General features: G+C 44.2%; 1 protein-coding gene across 1 annotated transcript in view; it reads left to right on the forward strand.

Moving 5' to 3' along the window:
- Nucleotides 1–22643, forward strand: part of MAN2A1 (mannosidase alpha class 2A member 1) — a 652784-nt gene that overhangs the window by 274653 nt on the left and 355488 nt on the right. Inside the window, exons 12-13 of the mRNA XM_069226405.1 lie at nucleotides 3908–3975; nucleotides 11572–11737. Coding sequence (XP_069082506.1) covers nucleotides 3908–3975; nucleotides 11572–11737 — 234 coding nt within the window. The remainder of the gene's footprint in view (nucleotides 1–3907; nucleotides 3976–11571; nucleotides 11738–22643) is intronic.

Below are 22643 nucleotides of genomic sequence, written 5' to 3' on the forward strand. Positions count from 1 at the left end.
CACTGGTTCCTCCGGTGACCTAAGATAAATTAGTGAGTCATCTGCATATAATGAGTCTGCGTCCCTATTTGAATCCCATATTGATTCATATCATGGTGCAGTAATGTTGCAAGAGGCTCAGTCGCCAGGGTGAATAGGAGTGGCAACAGGGGACATCCTTGTCTCGTACCCCTGCCTACCGTCCGTCCCTCAGAGAGCTGACCCCCTTCTTGAATACAAATAGTGGGATCTTTGTGAAGGGACGCACCCATGCACAAAACTGTGGCCCAAAATTCAAGACTGCCCACAAGTGATTCACCTCAACAGTGTCAAGTGCCTTTCCTAAATCTAGTGACACCAAGGCGAACTCCTGAGCAGCCTCGGAGGTCTCATGTAAGGCATGTGCGACTCACTGTTGATTAAGGACAGTGCTGCGCACCGGTATAAACCCACATTGATCCTCATGGATCAAATCTCGAATCACTTCCATCATTCTGGTTGGCAGGACCTTGCACAGGATTTTAACATCCATAGTTAGGGGTCTGTAAGCTGAGGGATCCGTTGCATCTCCCCCCGGGTTTTAACATAAGGCATACTATCGCTTCCCACATTGACGCCAGCTATGTTCCCCTATCCCTGGCTTCCATGAATACCTCTAGTAACTTAGGCAGGAGTGTGACCTTAAAGGTCTGATAGAGTTCCACCGGGAATCCATCCCCTCCTGGTGCATTAGCTTTGTTCATCGCTTTACTGACCTCCTCTAGCTTTTCCTAAGAGATGTCCTCCTCCAGTCCCTGTCGCTGCTTGGAACTCAGCCTGGGAAGACCAGCCCCTCTCACAAAAATATTGAGATATAGTTCCAGACCAGGGGTACCTGCTCTGTATACCACCCTGAAGTACTCGCCAAAGACAGCCAAAATCTCATCTCTACTAGACACCCCTCCCCCTAGTGTCTCTAATATATAGAATGGGGGCAGGGTCAGTCTCCCTTTGCAGTATCCAAGCCAGGAGGCGTTTCGGCTTATCCCCCACCCTGCGCAACCTCTAATGATAAGCTCTTTGAATCATCTCATCAAGCCTTTCCCAGAACTCATTCATGTCCTTGTGTGCTTTTAACAATTCCCCATGCATGTTGCCAGAGTGTGTCTCCCCCCCCCCCCCGAAGTTCTGCTAACTTATTCTCTAATGCCTTAAGTTCTGCCTCCAGCTGTTGCACCACCTTCAAGGCATCCCACTCCACCGCTCTGTTCTGCATGGCTTCTCAATTCAGCTCTAAATTATCCCACAATGAGGATGCCACTGCTTCCCGGCCTACAGTATCCCCAAGAAATTCCGGGGGCATTCGGCATGTCCGCTGCCCTCCCCACCGAGTCCCCACGCAAGATAATCAACACTGGCATGTGATCTGAAAAAAAAAAGCCCCAAATGCTTCACTGCGGACATTTGTGTGGCAGTGATCGCTCCCAGGAGAAAACGGTCTAAACGGCTATATGTGTTGTGTATCTTTGAATGGCATGTGAATTCCAGCTTCTCGGGTGCAACTCTCACCAACCATCTAGAAGTCCAAGACAGTCCGTTACCCTCCAGAGTGATCTCACCATGAGTGGTTTTGTACCCTGCCTTGGTGGGGGAGGGGGGTGTAGCGGTCTTTGCCACCATCCAATACACAATTAAAGTCTCCAGCCCAGATCAGCGGAGCACCCACTGCATCTTCTAGCAAATCTAACATTTTGTTGTAGAACATACGGTCTTCGGAGTTGGGGGCATATGTGTTTAGGATCGTTACTGGTTTCCTGTCCAGTGTGCCCTATATCAGTATGTAGCGACCCTCCACATCCACATGTAAGTGTGTCTAAACGGAACCCTATGTGCCACCCATATAGCTACACCCCAAGCATAGGAGGAGTATGTGTACATAAATATTTGCCCTCTCCATTTCTTCCTCAATTTTTGTATTTCCTCGCCCATTAGATGTATTTCTTGCAGACAAGCAATCTGTACTCACTGTCTACGGAGAAATGATTTGACTCTATATTGCTTAGTATATCTTCTGAGCCCTCTAACATTCCAAGATATTGCCTTTAGTTGTTCTGCTATAGGCCAGCGTGTCTCCCACTCCACCTGAGGTCCCCCGCACCCCTGGAGCTCCTACTCTGCAAATATGGAATCCTCCACACCCATCTCCCGTACAGGCAGCATACCATGTACACTGTTTTAACAGACCTACCTATAAATGATGTCAACTGTTTCCAAACCATAACTGAATCCCCCCTCGCCCCCTTCAACTCGCTACACCAACGGATGAGGAGTAACACAACTGATATATTAGCTGCAAATTCAATAAAACCAATGCTGTCAGAACACCCAGCCTAATCCCAACGTCCTGAACCATACCTACCACCTAAGTGAAAGTGACTCAAACCAAACCCCTTACAGGGTAATATACCATGTTGGCATTTGAGGAAAACATTAATAGCAGTATCAACAGTGATGTTTCAGAAGGATATACATTCAGTGTGCTGAAGGTGGCTAGTCTGAGCAAATACAGTTTTGAATGAATGAATCACCAGTGGCAATCAGGGGGGGCTGAGACCTAGTCATCCCCTCCCGATCAGGAGTACGTGATTTTCCTCCAGTAGTGTCGTCCTCTCAGATGAAGCGACCCCCATTGTGTCATCACCTTGGACAACCACCCTCCTTGGCACATCCACCACCGGGAGAGGGCCGACCACCACTGCAGTGCCGTCATCGTGCCTCTGAGAAGATCCCCTTATCTCCGCTGTACCAGCGGACCTCGAGCTCCCAAGCATGTTGCTGTTCCTGGGCACCTTGTCCCAATTCTCAAGCCATTGCCAGACCTCCTGTGGCGTATCGAAAAAGTGTGATTTTACCCCAGAGATCACTCAAAGCCTGGCGGGGTACAACAGCATATATCTTATCCCCATAATTCTAAGTTTGGCCTTTACCTCCATGAAACCTTTCCTAGAGGTTTGCACCTTGCTGGTGTAGTCAGGAAAAATAAAATTCTTGTGGTTCTCAAAACAAGCAGAGTTAGTCTCTCTGGCAGACCGCAATACACAATCACGATCTTTATAATTCAAGATACGGGCAATAATAGCGTAAGGAGGAGCTCTTGGCTTAGGGGGCGCCACAAGAGCACAATGTGCTGTCTCAGTAATGAACATTGGCGAGAGTCCCTTTGGCTGCAAGGTGGAACAGATCCAGTTTTCTACGAATTGCTCAGTGAACACACCCTCCACCCTCTCTGGAAAACCTAGAAGATGGACATTATTGCATCGAGATCTACCCTTCGCATCTTCGATCCGTGCATGAAGTGTTCCATTTTTGGACGTGACCACCTCCATCTGCCTCCGAAGATTGGCCATCTCTGACTGTAATTTCGCTGTGGATCCCTTTGCAATTCCCACTTTGTCGGAGACCTTACACAGATCTGCGCTGAAGATTCGCCTTTATCGCCACTGACTAAATTTTTCTTTCCAGTGCCTCCCTAGAACCTTGTATAGCAGCCAGCAGGCAGCCATGTCCCTGAATATGTGACAGAACAACTAGGTCTTAAACAACTATAGCCTAAACCACTACTGCTAAACAACTAAAAAGTCTCTACAACTAAGTACTGAACAACTACTGCCTAAACAACAATTGTGCCTGAAAACCAATTGCCTGAACAACTAATTATAAGGTAATAGCAAAAAATTTGAGATTTTTACCATGTTTAGTTGTAGATCTACATTTGACTTGTTATACACATACAAATTTACCTGTGTGAATCAGTTAGGCATACAAGTTGCTGTATTGAGTACTTCTAACTTTTAACATTTTTGAGAGTGTTGAAATTAGTCAACTCAAAAGGTTTTTTTTTTTATACAAAAGAAACCTATTCAGTGCTTTGCTTATTACTTTTTTATAGGATGATGTCCAGCCAGCTCAAGATGCTTTACCCCGCAAGACCGTCATTAAGTTGAGTACACAGCCAAGGTAAATAAGAAGTAACAATAGAGCAATTCAAGCTTAGTATTGTTAAAGAAAAAATGTATGTTGTGTTCTGTTCTAATCTGTTTCTAGTAGATGCACATAAATTTAAGGAACCAAATCCACCAAAGCTCTGTTAAGGCGTAGGATAGCGTTAGCATAAATATCTCATTTAACTAAAATTGCTATTTTGAATGATGATTGCATATAATTCTTTGTTTTCCTAGTCCCATAGCTAAAATTATCTCTGTTTTATTTGTATGCTAAAAGCCATAATAGTACTGAAATGTAGCCAGAAAACTATATTTTATGATTGTTTTAATTCTATCAGAGCACTGAAATTGAGAGTTGTTTGTTAAAAGGATGCTTAGTTTCCTCTGATCACATGTTTACTTGATAATCATGTTGGTAACTTAGATTTGCAAACATATGAACTTTTCACAGGCATAAATGAGCCCAATAAGTCTATACCAAACTCAGTCGCCAAAATAAAAAAGGATTGGCAAGAACAGTCACCTAGGCCGTTCCCTATTGTAACATTATATAGACTTGAGTAAGGCACACGGACAGTCAGCAGAAGTTCAGTATTCACTCACACCTAACATACACAGCACAGACAACATCAACAAACGCTTCCATAAACAAGCAGCACAAGTACAGTATAAGCACTGGCATTGCTACCTTTTCTAACAGATTCAGCCTAGGGAACAGCGTCCCCCAAATGTACAACTCAAGTAAAATACAGGATGTAAAACACATATACTCACTCGCACACAAACAGTCTCACGATTCACCTTACTGCATGTCGTATAAATGTAAGCTTCCCTCATACTTACAACAGTTAGCGCACCTTAGCAGTAATGGGAGCTTTCTTACACACACAGGACATGGACAGCAAGAGAATAGCAGTTCAAGCCACGCCCACACTCTGAACTAGATCCCTACGGTCAGTAGTGTAAGTATCCTTACGTCGCTAAGCAGTTCTAACGTGGGCAAGAGCACTGCAACGTTAGCACACAATCAAACTCTCAAACAAACTCAACACGTGAATGATACAACAGAGACAGCAGCATTGCTACCTTACACCCACACACATGTACGCACATACATACATAAGAGGTACATCAGGGGCAGCAAATCAATTCTCCTTACATACCCAGGACCAGTACAGGATGAGCAAGAGCTGTTTTCAGGGTGGATGAGTGATGCTGAACTTGCACCACTGACAAAAAATGGGGTGTTCTGGAGGCCTTGCCTTGAAACCCAAGCAAGCATGACAATACAATCCATCATTCAAAGGTCTGTATGTTGATTAACTTAAATTTGGTAATTGTAACACCTGTTATTTACAGCACTTGGAAATAAAAGTGCATTATGAAGGACTATATAAAACAAATTATTATTATTGCTGAAACAGATTTAGTATGGTTAGCATCAGGTAAGCGCCCAATACACACACAACAATCAGTCAATCAGTCAGTAGATTTGTTGAACTCTTCTTGTCACCCATGAGGGTATCCAGGTGCTTGCCAGGGCCCAGTTGATTAGCCAGGTCTTCGGGGACGTTCGTAACTCTCAGAAAGATAGGGAGGTTCGGAGATGAAATGGTACACCATGACTGTGTAAGCTTCACTTTAGTGCAGAAGATATAAAGAACACAAGCATCAGTGGATTGCCCTCTCCTCAGCCAATAAAGGCCTAGTAAAAAAACACAGAGATACTACTTACTCTACATTATGTACCAGCACTTCATGACGCTAGGCTGTTTTTCGCATTCGTACATTTGCGGTCATATGAGACTCCTTCATGTCACTTCCTCTTGTTTCTGAGATCACATTGTAATGAACAGCCCATCTCCTCATTCAGTCTGCATGTATCTTCTCGTCTCCTGCGTCGTCGTCCCCTCCCTCCTTTCCCGCCTCACCTCCCCCTCCCTCTCCCACTCATCCCCCCTTTGTCACTTCCCCCCACATTATCGGACATATGTTGAGACCATTTACGAGCAATTCAACTTATAAATGGCATTTCACTGTTAATCTTTTCTTTTTGAATGTTGATCGAGAGATCTGTTGATGTATCATGTAGACAGAAGAGATGTACTAGATGCAAGACGACTCAATATAATAACTTGTTGATATGATTAACTCACTGTAAAAAATGGATAAAATTAATAAACAGATATAAAAAAAAAAAGTATTTACATAGGAGTGGCCCTGAGAAACAGTTTAATTCCTGCCATAGTCTAGCCACTAACATGTGCAGTGTTTTTCAGTGATCGCGTTTGTCTTCAATTAATAGGTTTTTATTGTTGTTTAATACAGATGCTGCACCTTTTATTGTATTATTATTGGCATACCTCTGCCACAACAAGCAAATGTAGAAATAGGCGCTGCCCTTAGTGAATAGAGTATTTGTCTGCTTTACAGACAGCCCTAGAAACTGTATAAGTGTTCAATAAAATAATCAAAATTGGGGACCGCGTCTCATCGTTCGGACTTATAGTATTAACAAACCGGAAACAACCCCTTGTTCATAACAACCAATTCATGTATTTACTGGTCCATCTGTTGTTCATACTGATACAGCTGAACATGTATTAAACATCGCTCAGTGAAGCATGAAAAACAAGACATTACAAGTCAACTACCCCTAGCCTTTCTCATCTTTTCCATCATGACATATCCATGAAGCAAAAACCTTTCTTTTCCCTGTGCCCAGAGCACGACACGTGACCATTTAACCTATTCAATCAACCCACCAGGCTAATTTCATTATAAGTAAATATACATCTTCCAAATGTATGTAATGTAGCTCTGTATAGGCAGTATGTAGACCCATTTCATGTGTGATGGCTTTAGAAAATTCTGGCTTTAGCGTGAACAAAACTTTGCACTGTTGGTGTTTTGACACATTACTTGTCTTACTTGCCCATTTGTCACACTCCGTTCCGGGGGCTGCTTAGGGAATTCCGATAATTTCCTCTGATGTCCTGGGATCCATCCTACTATGCCTCTGCAAACTGGACCAAATACAAACCCTTCTGCACTTGACTCTCAATGGTAGTGATAGTGAGCAATACTGGGCTTCTCAGGATGGTAGTGTTGGGGTGCTTGAACCCAGACCTCAACAATGCAATAAACACGTTTCTAACCAAGTGTTGTATTTCAAGAAAGATAGTACTTTAATGCACAGTCGCATGCAAAACTGCACACTAACACAAACAAATACAATTTAGTGTCCTTGGATGCTATCAGGCACTGCTGTTGCCTGTATCTGCTCTCTCCTCTGCCCTTCTCATCTGATAGCTAGGTAGTTGAAGTTTTAGTGTGTTTGGAGCCCAGGTGCACTTCTCAGTACATCATGGGGTATTGCTTAGTCTCTTATGGTGCAGTATTTAGTTTTTTTTTTTTTGCTTTTTCTTTAACCATCACTGATGGATAAGTCTTCAGGGCAGAAGCCAGCTTCTTCCTCAGCTTGCTTGACCTTCCTCTCTTCTGAGAGACAATGCATGAACATACACTGTGTTGTCTGTGCTCCACAACTGCTGGTGGGCTGCCTGCCCAGCAGATGAGGAGTCAGAAGTCCTGATTTGTTGGAGGTATTTAAGGCTCAGTACATCCTGGCCATTGAAGTCCAGAAAGGCTGGTTCATCAAGGTATGATGTGGGCATGGACAGGCTGATATTTTGATGACGATTTGTACATGCACAAGCCGATTTTCTGGTGATGATGCATCCACTTACAAGCTGAAACAGTAGTGATATGCTGGTGATCATTAGGCCATGTACAGTCTGATACTCTTCGATGATGTAACCATGCGCAGATCAGTTTTCTTTATTTGGGATCACAGCCCCAACTGGGCGTCAGCAATCATGGTCTCAATCATCACGGTTCTCCAATATTCACTCTTCCATAGATTTGCATGCTTGAATCATCCCAGACGTCGAAATGGGAGTCCCATGGTACACTTAAATAGCAGTATATATCATTACCATAGCCCTTAATGGCAGTGAACAGTCTCTTTAATAACATATCCATGTCCTTTTTAAAGAAAGGTCAAAACTTGACTTATGACTGAAGATACAGGTAAGTAACTCGTTTTCTTCCTGCGCAGAAACACCGCAGAGAGACCGCATGCCCACAGACAATGTGGTCCGCAGATTGCCTCAGTCTTCTTTTTCTACCTTCAAACACCAGTACTGAGGACATGCTGCACCTTGCTCTTCCTGATCTGCAGCTCCTACTGTATTGTTGTACGGCTCAATCCCTTTCTTCGCAGGCTGGCTTCTGAGTACCTCATGACAGTTAAGAAGCTGTTCCTATCTCCTGTCTCATACTTTTATACTGCTACATGAGGCAGGAGATGTGTCTTCACTGCCTGCATCTTCAGAACCAGTTTGGGGTGGTTCTTCTTTCAGGGGCCCTTTCCAGGCTTCTCCCCAGACACAACCTTTGTGTAGGTTGGTCTGGCTCACAGCAGGATAGTCTCCAGCTTGGAGCACTTACAAGAGAAGCACAAAAAGATGTGAAGTTTCTACGCCTAGCTTTCATTAGCAAACTGAAAGTGTAATCCAGGAAAAGCAAAGGGCCCTGCCTCACCTAAAGGTACTGCTCACTTTGCACAAGAAAGTCTGCAGACCCACACCTTACTCCTATGATGTTTCAAATGGCGGTGTTCAGGAAAGCTAATCAGCAGCTCCTTGTGAAGAGAAAGTGCTAATTGAATGTCTAGAGGAGCCTTGTCTTCGGTCCCTCGTTTTTCTGTCGTGGTGTTTTTCTCCAGCTTCAGGAATGTCAGCTATACACTTCTACTGTGTGGGTTAAAAAAACGAATCTCCATTTTATGTGGAGGCCAGTCCTGGGGTATCCAAAATGGAACCTGCGGGACTCCATTTCTCTGGCTCACTTAGACAAACCATGCCGGTACCTCACGTTCTACACACACAACATAAACTTGGAACTTTAGCGCTGGAAGTTGTGTAAATGCATGGAAACAAAGCTTTACTTGAGTTGGCCTATAAACCTCCACACCAGTGACACAGCTAAAAAGGCAGTATCACAACTGTGGATTCACAAAATGCCGACACAGCCTGCCTCCACTGCTCTTTATACTAAACCCAAGAGAGACACAGTATTTTGCTGTCTGTCAGTAAGGTCATGCTTTGTGCGCCTCAGCAGGTCACAGGACAAATCCAAGGCCTCACTCATGTCAAGGTGCATGCCTAGCCCTATGTGCCTTTTCTATAATATCATGACACTAGGGTCAAAATAAAAAAAAACATAATACTGACTGCATGCAGTCAAGCACTTAGGGCAAAGAAATATGACTGTACACTACGCAGGTGACATTCTCGTCTGAACAGCCAGGTAATTTTGGATCTCCTCCCTTAATACAAGAAAAGGGACCCCACAGACACGTCTTTGCAAGAAGATACACATTTGTATCCGGCAGTAACCACCCCTCAATTATCTAGTGCATTAAAGGGGTATGCCGAAAAATTCCATTCTTTTTGTTCTAAAACATTCTCATTTGAATTTTCAAAAATCAAGTTTGTATGAAATGACAGAGATGATTAAGGCCATCGTAGGTTCTTCATTGATAGTCATGTATGTATGTAGTTGCATAAAACAAACCTACCCGGGAGGCAACAAATCGTTGAACACAGGGTGGTAGCCCATGGAACCCTGCAGATAGGTAGATGCAAATAGTTTTTCTGTGGGGGATGGTCATTCTCTTTGAAAAGATGTGTTCTGAATTGCAGGAAGGATTTAGCAGTTGTGATGGTGATTTTATTCTACTTGCATAGACTGAGAAAAACGGTCTTCTGTTTTTTTTTTTCTTGCGCATCCTAATGGCTAGTTTGGCTGTGTTATGGTGATTCATGTGGCATTGCCTGTTTGAGGTGATTATTTTGTTGGCCAGGCACAACAGCATCCAGATGTTCTTATAGATGATGCAGCTGTACCTAAAGATTATACCTACCAGAGGTGGAGACACTTTAGTGATTTCAGTGCTGGGATGATATGGTCAAACCACTTCAACCCCCATATGATAGAAGCGTCAACATGTAGGTTGCCTTTCCCAGGTGCCAAAGTGGTGTATGAGAGGCTGTTTGGCTGAGTTTTGCCTTTGTCCTGTTGAGGGAGAGCAAGTGAGAGCAAGTGCTATTCATCTAAAATCAGAATCTGTAAAAAAGGGATTTGCTTTCCTCTGGAGGGACTGCAGGGACCATGGTTTGATTTTCCTGTCAGACCTGGCTCCTTTGATGTTGGGAGAAACAATTTCTTCCTTCTCTCTCTCTCATTCCACTCCCCTTGCTTCTTGTCCTTTGCCACTCCCCACGCAGCATCCTCATTTGTCACAACCCCCCCTTTTTTATTTTTTATTTTATTTTAATTTTTTTCCTTTTTTCCTTTAAAAAAAAATAAGTTTTCTGAACACTCCCAGATGTCTACCCATGCTCAAGCACACATGGACAGTGCTTTATTTTTACATCCTATTCAAAGATGGCTGCCGTAGGGGATGCACATGCATAGACAGGGATGGAATTTGTTAAAAAGCAGTCATATATGGCAGCTGTGGATTGGTGTGTTACAGCTGCGGACATCTTTGAATACATCTTATTACTTTTACAAACCTGTTTCAAGACGGCTGCAGCAAATGTGTGTGCTTTTCGAGCTGCTAAAGTATTAGCATAGCCAACAGATTTCATGGCTCAGACCTATTGGCTTCGCCAGTGCTCGTTTTACTTTCAGGTGTGAAGGCTGCACTCCCTTTTACCAAGGATTTGTAGCCCTGAACGAAAGCATAAAGTAGTATGTAAGAGCATGAACATTTGGGTGCGAAGCATTCACTTCTTTTGCTTCAAGGTGAGGTTAACTTGTGAAATTGAACCCTTTCAATTTTTAGTGTGGCCTCTTCAGGCATAATAGGTATTTTAAAGCTTTATTCAATCCTTTCCATTCTAAACTTATGAGTGTGATGTAGATCACTTTAGGGAAATGTTTAGTCTAAGAACATGTAGTGTACAGAAAGAGGAAAAACCTTTTGGAAGTAAAACATTGCCCATGAACCTTCAGATCTCATGCCTTCTGAGAAGATATTAATAAACCTTTAAGCCATGGGATTTTCCAGCTGCCTCAGCACATATTGCACATTTTTAAATGTGTTTCCTTTGTAAGACCTCTGTAACACTAGTTCTGTCTCGTACAAATCTTAATACTATGTTTTACATGCGAGCCCTGCAGCTTTTATTCGGTATCCCTTATTTATAATTTCCCTTTGTTAGCATTGTTTCTGTTTGCTGTAGACATGAAAGGGGTCATAAAGTTGATATGCGCTTTACATATTTCCTATTTTGATGTTGAAGATAACTGACATCTTTTTATTTGAATACGTCAGGTTTTCTTTGTAAAACAGTGTAACATTTTTTTAATAACTGTATTTACCCACCTAGAGCTTATACGTATCTTATAAGTGTTGTGTTCTTACTTTTTATCGTTAGATTTAACATTTAGCTTTGTGTTGCCATGCCACATAAACGTATATTGTGAAATACTAAAAATGTTATCACAAATGTGATTTGTTATTATTTTTTTGCAGGTACCTTGTTATTTATAACCCTACAGAGCAGGAACGTTTTTCTGTTGTTTCAGTTTTTGTAAATACTCCCAAAGTTATAGTCGTATCTACTGCAGGAAGACCTGTAAGAGCCCAGTTGAGTGCAGTGTGGGATGGAGCCACAGCTGCTTCACAAGAAACATTTCAGGTTAGTGAGGTTTTTTTTTACTTACCTTTTGCATGCGGATACTAGTGTGTGTGTTTTAATGGAAAATTGTAGTGTATGTTCATGTTGCATTTAACATACTCCCATAGACCCACAGGGATATCTTTGCAAAACTATGAGCCTTTTATGTCAGAACAAATAATAGTAAAAAACATAAGTTTTTTACCTTGTAAGAAAGTACCCTCTTTTTTGCATGGTTACTCCCACTTTTTGCCTGTCAGTGTGTTTTCGACTGTGTTCACTGGGATCCTGCTAACCAGGACCGCAGTGACTGTGCCCTCTCCCTCTAAATTTGGTTCATTAGGACTTAGCGCACTCCACAATTGGCATACTAGTGCCCTGATATAAGACCCTAGTAAACGGTACTTAGGTACCCAGGGAATTGGGGCACCATAGGTTCCACATGGGCTGCAGCATGTATTGTGCCACCCATCGAAGCCCATGCAAATTGTGTCTGCAGGCCTGCAATTTCAGCCTGCTTGAACACCAGGTCACTGTAAGTCACCCCTATGACAGACCCTTTTAGCCCAGAGGGCAGGGTGCAGGTACCTGTGTGTGAGGGCACCTTTGCATGAGTAGCATGTCGGAATCATACACCAATAATGTTGCCAGTATTATTGTATGATCTCAAGCACTCTGTGGGCTCACTAGAGGACACCCAGCAGTGCTCCTACCAGTCTTCAGGGTTTTCCGGGCAGCCCAAGCTGCTTCCACCCCTCAGACAGGTTTCTGCCCTCCTGCTGCTTGCCAGAGGAATGCAGAACAAAGGGTTTCCTTTGGGAGAGGGAGGCATCACCCTTACCGGTATTCTTTGAAGGGCACATTTGGTACCCACCTTAAATAAACTGGTTTGCACCAGTCCAGGGACCCCAGGTCCCTGCTCTGGCGTGAGACTGGACAATGAAAAGGGGAGTGACCACTCCCCTGTCCGCCACCACCCCAAGGGTGGTGCCCAGAGTTCCTTCAGTTTGCCACTTGATTCTGCCATCTTGCATCCAAGGTAGGCAGAGGCCCCTTGGAGCATTTGAGTGGCCAGGTCAGGCAGGTGATGTTTCAGCCCCCTCCTAATAGGCGGTCACCCTGCTAGGTGACAAATCCCCCTTACTGGGCTATTTAGGGTCTCCCTCTAGGGTGGGTCTTTAGATTCCACATGCATGATTCCAGCAGGACTCTTCTGCATCGTTTACTTCATCTTCCGGCCACCAGGGCTGCCACTAGACCCTTCAGGAGCTGACAATCTGCAACTCCAGCCACAACTACGCTCTGCAACATTGATTCCAGCAACTGCAACATTTCCCTGGCTGTGCATCATCTGGGGATGACGAGTCTTCAGCCTGCAGAAGAAGTAAGAAGGAATTTCCCTTTGGGTGAAGGAGCCACTTCCCTGCAGCCGCAGGCACCAACTGCAACAACGACTGGCTGTGTGGATCCCCTCTCCTCCAGAACTGAGTGAATCCTGCATAACAGGTGGCAGTCTGGAGTGGTCCCTTGGCTCCTCCCTTCAGCTGTCCAACTTTGGAGACGTAAGCCCTTGCCTCTCCTTGCAGGACAGTACCCCTGTGCACCGCGATTCTTGCAGCTACCAGGGCTTGTTTGTTCCTCCTCAAAGGGATCTTCAGGTTCCATGTAGCCCGGCCTCCAGCACTCCTTCTTGCAAAGCACATTCTCCTGCCTGCTGCTCCACCGACGCATGATTCCTCTTCACGTGTGCTGAGTGGGCCTTTCTGTGACTCCTGGCCCTGCTGCCTGTGGGTTGCCTGTGGGGAATGCCTCCTCTTCTTGTGACTCTCCCAGCTATTGAGGGTCACCTTGGACTCCCCTTGTTGGGTCGAGTCCCCTGGGTCTTGCTGGTCCTCTTTAGCCTTGCAAAACCTTCTTCTCTGACTCTTGCATTTATCAAGGCTTGGTGGTGGTTTTCCAGCACCACTGACTCACTGCATCACGGCCGTTGACGTGGGACATCACTTCTGGAACTCCTCTTCTGCTCCTGTGCTGCACTGCTGACATTCTTCCTCCACCATCGACCTGGTCCTGCATCCATCGAGTCGAAATCTCTAAAATCGTTTTCGGAGCCAAGACCATCCTCAACCCCAACCTTTTCGATATCGAAAAAAACAGCTTCGGAGCCGAAAAGCCTATGTACACAGAGGAGCATGGACTTTCACAGGCACTTAAAGAAAGCCATAAAGGTACTGAGGGAGACTCACAGATGGAGGCAATTGATGAAAGGCAAGCCAGGATTCACATCCATAAAGAGACTGGCAGAATTTTAACAGCACCTTCTCCAAAACCAAAGAGGAAATTAGCCTTTCAAGAGGAATTGGACACTGCATAGCCTCCAGCTAAAGTGCCAAGAACAAAGGAGAAACCTCCACCTCCTCAGTTTTCTCCTTCTCAGTCTCCTCCTCACTCTCCACATTTACATATCTCTCCCCCTACTAGTCCTACACCTATGCAGTCACCAGCACACTCATTTGATTCACAGCAGGACAATGTGGATCCATGGTATCTTTATTATCCAGACTCCATTCCAGACAACAACCCAGATTGCAATCCCTCTAAGCCTTCACCACCAGAGGATAGTACAGGCTACACTCAGGTCATAGCTAGGGCGGCATCCTATCACAATGGTGCCATGCATACTGAACCATTAGAGGATGACTTCCTTTTTAATACACTCTCCTCTACACATGCAACTTATCAGTCGCTTCTCATGCTCCCCGGCATGTTAAAACATGCTGACCAAATATTCAAGGAGCCAGTAAAAACAAGAATAATTACTCGTAGGGTGGAGAAAAAATATAAGCCACCTCCTTCTGATCCTGTCTTTATCACCCAACAGTTACCTCCAGACTCCGTAGTCGTAAGCGCAGCCAGAAACAGCGCAAGCTCGCAGTCATCAGTTGATGCACCCCCACCAGACAAGGAGAGTAGGAAGTTTGATGCTGCGGGGAAAAGGGTGGCATCTCAGGCAGCCAACCAGTGGAGGATAGCCAACTCAGGCATTGTTGGATAGATACAACAGGGCCCACTGGGATGAGATGAAAGACATAATTCAACATCTCCCCAAGGAACAGCAAAAGAGGGCACAACAAATAGTGGAGGAGGGGCAGGCCATCACCAATCGTCAGATCAGGTCAGCCCTAGACTCTGCAGATACAGCAGCCAGAACCATCAACACTGCTGTAACCATAAGAAGACATGCATGGCTTAGGTCTTCAGGATTCAAGCCTGAAATACAACAGGCAGTCCTCAATATGCCGTTCAACCAAAAACAACTTTTTGGCCCAGAGGTGGACACGGCATTTGAAAAAATGAAAAAAGATTCAGACACCGCAAAGGCCATGGGTGCTCTGTATACTACGCAATACAGGGGATCCTTTCGTAAGCCCCAATATAGAGGTGGATTTAGAGCCCAAACTGCCGAGGCATCCACCTCACAGCCAAAGTCAACCTATCAACCTCAATATCAACGAGGTGGTTTCAAAGGTACTTATAGAGGCCAGTACCCCAGAGGCAGGGGAAAATATCAATCAGCAAAACAAGCCTCACAACAAACTAAGCAGTGACTTGTGCCATCCCTTCTAAATTCACACTTCACCTGTGGGGGGAAGAATGCAAAAGTTCCACAACATTTGGCTACCCATTACCACAGACAGCTGGGTAATATCAATTATCTGCAATGGCTATTGCATAGAATTGACACAAACTCCACCACATATTCCAACAAAACCACACACGCCGTCCACAGATCATATCGCTCTGTTGAGAGAAGAAGTAAAATCTCTATTACTCAAACAAGCAATAGAAGCTGTGCCACAAAATCAAATAGGGACAGGAGTTTACTCACTGTATTTCCTCATTCCCAAAAAGGACGGGATCTTTAGGCCAATATTAGATCTCAGAACTCTCAATCCTTGCATCCTGTCAGAACATTTTCACATGGTAAGACTACAGGATGTTATCCCACTACTTCAACAACACAATTTCATAGCAACTTTAGACCTCAAGGATGCGTATTTTCAGATACCCATCCATCCAGTGCGCAGAAAATATCTCTGGTTTGTCATTCAAGGAAAGCATTATCAGTTCAAAGTGTTACCCTTCGGAATAACAACAGCTCCCAGGGTATTCACAAAATGTCTGGCGGTAGTCGCATCCTACCTAAGAAGGCAACACATTCATGTCTTTCCATATCTGGACGATTGGATAATAAAATCAAACCGTCATACACAGTGTCAAAATCATGCACATTAAGTAATACAAACCCTGCACACCCTAGGGTTCTCCATAAGGTACCAAAAGTCACAACTACAACCTGCGCAAATTCAACAGTATTTATGGGCGACACTAAATACTCAGAGCGCTAGCACGCCCAAATCCGCAAAGAATACAATCATTTCACAATATTTTAGCACAAATACAGGCAGGCCAACAGTACACTGTCAAATTCGTCATGAAAGTATTGGGCATGATGGCATCCTGTATTGCGATTGTCCCACATGCAAGACTAAACATTAGGCCCTTGCAACAGTGCCTTGCACAGCAATGGTCACATGCACAGGGTCAACTTCAAGATCTAGTGTTAATAGACCGCCAGACATACATGTCACTTCAGTGGTGGAATTCCACAAACCTAAACAAAGGGCAGCCATTTCAAGACCCCGTGCCTCAGACCATACTTACAACATATGCATCAATGATTGGCTGGGGAGCTCACCTCAACAATCACAACATTCAAGGACAATGGGAGACCAAACACAAACAGTTACACATAAATCACTTAGAGTTGTTAGCTGTATTCCTAGCACTCAAAGCTTTTCAGCCTCTTCTCACTCACAAGAATATCCTTATCAAAACAGACAACATGACAACAATGTATTACCTAAACAAACAAGGGGAGGGGGGGGACATATTCGTCCCAACTCTCCCTCCAAGCCCAAAAAATTTGGCAATGGGCAATTCACAACAAGATTCACCTGGTAGCACAATACATTCCAGGGATACACCACCAATTGGCAGATGTTCTCAGCAGAAATCATCAACAAACACACCAGTGGGAGATTCACCCTCAAGTACTTCAACAATACTTTCAACAATGGGGAACACCAGACATAGATCTGTTCGCCACCAGCGAAAACGCAAAATGCCAAAACTTTGCATCCAGATACCCATATCCTCTATCCAAGGGCAATGTTCTATGGATCAATTGGTCAGGGATATTTGCTTACGCTTTTCCCTCTCTTCCACACATTCCATTTCTAGTTAACAAACTGCGTCAAAACACGCTCAAGCTGATACTCATTGCGCCAACGTGGGCACGTCAACCGTGGTACACAACACTATTAGACCTGTCAGTAGTACCACATATCAAACTCCCAAACAGACCAGATCTGTTGACACAAAACAAACAGCAGATCAGGCATCCAAATTCCAATATACTCAATCTAGCGATTTGGCTCCTGAGGTCATAGAATTTGGGTATCTACAACTACCAACTGAATGTATGGAAGTAATTGAGCAAGCAAGAAAACGCACTACAAAGGAGTGCTATGCCAACAAATGGAAAAGATTTGTGTATTACTGTCAATCTAAACAAATTACCCCTCTTTCAGCATCAATACAAGACATTGTATGCTATTTGCCTCATTTTCAAAAATCTAATTCAGCTTTTTCATCCATTAAGATACATCTCACTGCAATTTCTGTGTATTTGCAAAATATACAGCACAGCTCTTTATTTAAAGTCCTTGTTAACAAAGCCTTCATGGAAGGGTTAAAACGCATCATCCCACCTAGAACGCCTCCAGTGCCTTCGTGGAATCTAAACATAGTGCTCGCGTGACTTATGGGCCCACCATTTGAACCTATGCACTCATGTCAAATACAATTCTTAACATGGAAAGTAGCCTTCCTAGTCGCAATTACTTCATTGCGACGAGTTAGTGAAATTCAAGCTTTCAGTATTCAAGAACCGTTCATACAAGTACATAGGCATAAAGTCGTACTACGAACTAACCCTACATTTCTTTCAAAGGTAGTATCGCCTTTTCATATCAATCAAACAGTGGAACTACCAGTCTTCTTCCCACAGCCAGATTCTGTGGCAGAGAGAGCCCTGTATACATTAGATATTAAAAGAGCCCTAATGTATTACATAGATAGAACAAAATCATTCAGAAAAACTAAACCGCTATTTGTGGCCTTCCAGAAACCTCATACTGGTAACCCCATTTCAAAACAAGGTTTAGCAAGATGGATAGTAAAATGCATCCAAACATGTTACCTTAAAGCTCAAAGACAACTCTTAGTTGCACCGAAAGCACATTCCACAAGGAAAAAAGGGCTACAATGGCTTTCTTAGGAAATATACCAATGGCTGAAATATGTGGGGCAGCTACTTGGTCAACACCACATACATTTACTAAACATTATTGTGTAGATGTTTTATCAGCGCAACAAGCCACAGTAGGTCAAGCTGTACTAAGAACATTATTTCAAACAACTTCAACTCCTACAGGCTAACCATCGCTTTTACGGGAGGAACAACTGCTTTTTAGTCTTTGCACAGCATGTGTATCTGCAGCTACACATGCCATTGAACTGAAAATGTCCCTTACCCAGTGTACATCTGTTCGTGGCATGTTACGCTGCAGATTCACTCCCAAATCCCCGGAAGCCTGTAGCTGTTTAAGTTAAACAATCACTTGTACATATGTGTGTGTATATATATATATATATATATATATGTATATGTATATGTATATATATATATATATATATATATATATATGTTCGATGGCATGTGCAGCTGCAGATCCCGCCATCTGGTGTTGGGCTCGGAGTGTTACAAGTTGTTTTTCTTCGAAGAAGTCTTTGCGAGTCACGAGACCGAGGGACTCCTCCTATTTCGACTCCATTGCGCATGGGCGTCGACTCCATCTTAGATTGTTTTTTTTCCGCCATCGGGTTCGGACGTGTTCCTTTTCGCTCCGTGTTTCGGGTCAGAAAGTTAATTAGAATCTTGGAAAAATCATCGGTATTGTTTGCGTTCGGTATCGGGTTAGTTACAACAGATCGACACCGAATTAAGAAGAGCTCCGGTGGCCCTTTGGGGTTTTTTCGATCCCCGTCGGGGCCTGGTCGGCCCGGCCACGTGTCTCTTCAAGGCTGATGGAACGGACCCCATTCCGCTTCTGTCCAAACTGCCATAACAAGTATCCATACACAGATCAACACCTGGTCTGTAACTTGTGTTTGTCACCAGAACACAAGGAGGATACTTGTGAGGCCTGTCGAGCGTTTCGGTCCAGGAAGACACTCTGGGACCGAAGAGCAAGAAGACTGAAAATGGCGTCGGCGCCGACAGGACAAGGGCGTTTCGAGGAGGAGGAAGAAACATTCTCCATCCAGGATTCGGACTCGGAGGAGATCGATCCCGAAGAAACGCTGAAAACCGTGAGTAAGACGTCGAAACAAAGAACTCACGAAAAGACTGCTAAAGCCCAGGGGACGCCACCGCCAACAGGCCGTGGCTTAACCCAAAAAATAGGTGACCGTCCATCGGCACCGAAAAAGGGCGAGCTGGTGTCGTAGTCATCCGACTCCGGTCGAGATACAGGCACGCAGCAATCTCGGGCCCGAGAGAGTGGCTCCGAAAAGATTCGGCATCGAGACAGCGGCACCGAAATGGGTCGGCACCGAGAGGGCACTACGCCGAAAGCAAAAAAGATTTCGTTGGAGCCGAAAAAAGCAGCCGAAAAGGTTTCGGTACCGAAACATCCGGCCTCCGAACCGAAAATTAGTTCCTATTGAGAGGAACAAGGACTGTCCTCACAAATGAAGACACACAGATTTCAACAAGAATTAGAGACAATAGAGCCAGATCACACGCAAAGGCGGCTCTTTATTCAAAAAGATACAGGGAAGATCAGCACTCTTCCTCCAATCAGAATGAAACGAAAACTTGCCTTCCAAGATAAGGACAAGGACAAACAGCCACAAGCAAAAGTGGCTAAACAAATAACACCACCACCATCCCCACATCACTCTCCACAACCATCACCGGTAGCCACTCCACCAATGATGCAATCCCCAACTCATACGGGGATGAGTCAAGATGATCCTGACGCGTGGGACCTTTTGGACTCACCAGTGTCAGATAATAGTCCTCAATGCTATCCAGCGAGACCCTCGCCACCAGAGGATAGTACAGGCTACGTTCAAGTGGTATCAAGGGCAGCAGCATTTCACAATGTCAGCCTTCACTCAGAACCCATTGAAGACGACTTCCTTTTTAATACACTGTCGTCTACGCACAGTCAATATCAAAGTCTGCCGATGTTGCCCGGAATGCTAAAACACTCCAAACAAGTGTTTGAGGAGCCTGTCAAAGGGAGAGCCATTACTCCAAGAGTAGATAAAAAATATAAACCGCCACCAACAGACCCAGTGTACATCACACAACAGCTAACACCAGACTCTGTTGTAGTTGGAGCAGCGCGCAAAAGAGCCAACTCTCATACTTCAGGAGACGCGCCACCTCCAGATAAAGAGAGTAGAAAATTTGACGCAGCAGGCAAAAGGGTGGCGGCACAGGCAGCAAACCAGTGGCGTATTGCAAATTCGCAAGCTTTGCTAGCCAGATATGATAGGGCCCATTGGGACGAGATGCAACACCTTATTGAACACTTACCAAAAGAGTTCCAAAAAAGAGCGCAGCAAGTGGTAGAAGAGGGACAAAATATCTCCAATAATCAAATTCGATCAGTAATGGATGCTGCAGACACAGCTGCTAGAACTGTCAACACAGCAGTAACAATAAGGCGGCATGCATGGCTGCGTACATCAGGATTTAAACCAGAGATACAGCAAGCTGTGCTGAATATGCCATTCAACGGACAGCAGTTGTTTGGGCCGGAGGTGGACACTGCAATAGAAAAACTGAAAAAAGACACTGACACGGCCAAAGCCATGGGCGCACTCTACTCCCCGCAGAGCAGAGGCACATTTCGAAAAACACAATTTCGAGGGGGGTTTCGAGGGCAGACCACAGAAGCCACAACCTCACAAACAAAGCCCACTTACCAGAGCCAGTATCAGCGGGGAGGTTTTCGGGGACAATATAGAGGAGGACAGTTTCAAAGAAACAGAGGAAAGTTCCAAAGTCCCAAAACTCCTCAAAACAAACAGTGACTTCAAGGTCACAAATCCCCAACACATAACACCTGTGGGGGGGAGACTAACCAAGTTTTACACACATTGGGAGGAAATAACAACATACACTTGGGTCTTAGCAATTATCCAGCATGGTTATTGCATAGAATTTCTCAAATTCCCTCCAAACGTCCCACCGAAAACACACAATATGTCAAAACAACATATAGATCTTCTAGGACTAGAAGTTCAGGCATTGCTACAGAAAGAAGCAATAGAATTAGTACCAAAGGAACAATTAAACACAGGAGTTTACTCACTGTACTTCCTGATACCCAAAAAAGACAAGAGCCTGAGACCGATACTAGATCTCAGAACATTAAATACCTACATCAAATCAGACCACTTTCACATGGTTACTCTACAAGACTGCTCAAACAACAAGACTACATGACAACACTAGACCTAAAGGATGCATATTTCCATATACCACTACATCCTTCACACAGAAAGTACCTAAGGTTTGTATTCCAAGGGATACATTACCAATTCAAAGTGTTGCCATTCGGAATAACAACTGCGCCAAGAGTTTTTACAAAATGCCTAGCAGTAGTAGCTGCACATATCAGAAGGCAGCAAATACATGTGTTCCCATACCTAGACGATTGGTTAATCAAAACAAATACGCTAAAACGGTGTTCAAAACACACAAAATATGTCATAGAAATCCTACACAAACTAGGTTTCTCAATCAACTACGCAAAGTCACACCTGCAGCCGTGTCAAACACAGCAATGCTTAGGAGCAACAATCAACACAGCAAAAGGGATTGCTACTCCAAGTCCACAAAGAGTACAAACATTTCACAATGTAATACAGGCCTTGTATCCAAAACAAAGAGTACAAGTCAAAATAATAATGAAACTACTAGGCATGATGTCCTCATGCATAGCCATTGTCCCAAATGCAAGGTTACACATGCGGCCCTTACAACAGTGCCTAGCATCACAATGGTCACAAGCACAGGGTCAGCTTCTAGATCTGGTGTTGATAGACCGCCAAACATACATCTCGCTTCAATGGTGGAACAGTATAAATTTAAACCAAGGGCGGCCTTTCCAAGACCCAGTGCCACAATACGTGATAACAACAGATGCTTCCATGACAGGGTGGGGAGCACACCTCTATCAACACAGCATCCAAGGACAATGGGACATACAGCAAAAACAGTTTCACATAAATCACCTAGAACTGTTAGCGGTATTTCTAGCGCTGAAAGCATTTCAACCCATGATAACCCACAAATACATTCTTGTCAAAACAGACAACATGACAACAATGTATTACCTAAACAAACAAGGAGGGACACACTCAACACAGTTGTGTCTCCTAACACAGAAAATATGGCATTGGGCGATTCACAACCACATTCGCCTAATAGCACAATTTATTCCAGGAATTCAGAATCAGTTAGCAGACAATCTCTCATGGCATCACCAACAGATCCACGAATGGGAGATTCACCCCCAAATACTGAACACTTACTTCCAAATTTGGGGAACACCACAAATAGATCTATTTGCAACAAAGGAAAACTCAAAATGCCAAAACTTCGCATCCAGGTACCCACAACATCAGTCTCAGGGCAATGCGCTATGGATGAACTGGTCAGGGATATTTGCGTACGCTTTTCCCCCTCTCCCACTCCTTCCATATCTAGTAAACAAGTTGA

The sequence above is a fragment of the Pleurodeles waltl genome, chromosome 1_1, assembly GCF_031143425.1.
Source record: "Pleurodeles waltl isolate 20211129_DDA chromosome 1_1, aPleWal1.hap1.20221129, whole genome shotgun sequence".
Taxonomy (NCBI): domain Eukaryota; kingdom Metazoa; phylum Chordata; class Amphibia; order Caudata; family Salamandridae; genus Pleurodeles; species Pleurodeles waltl.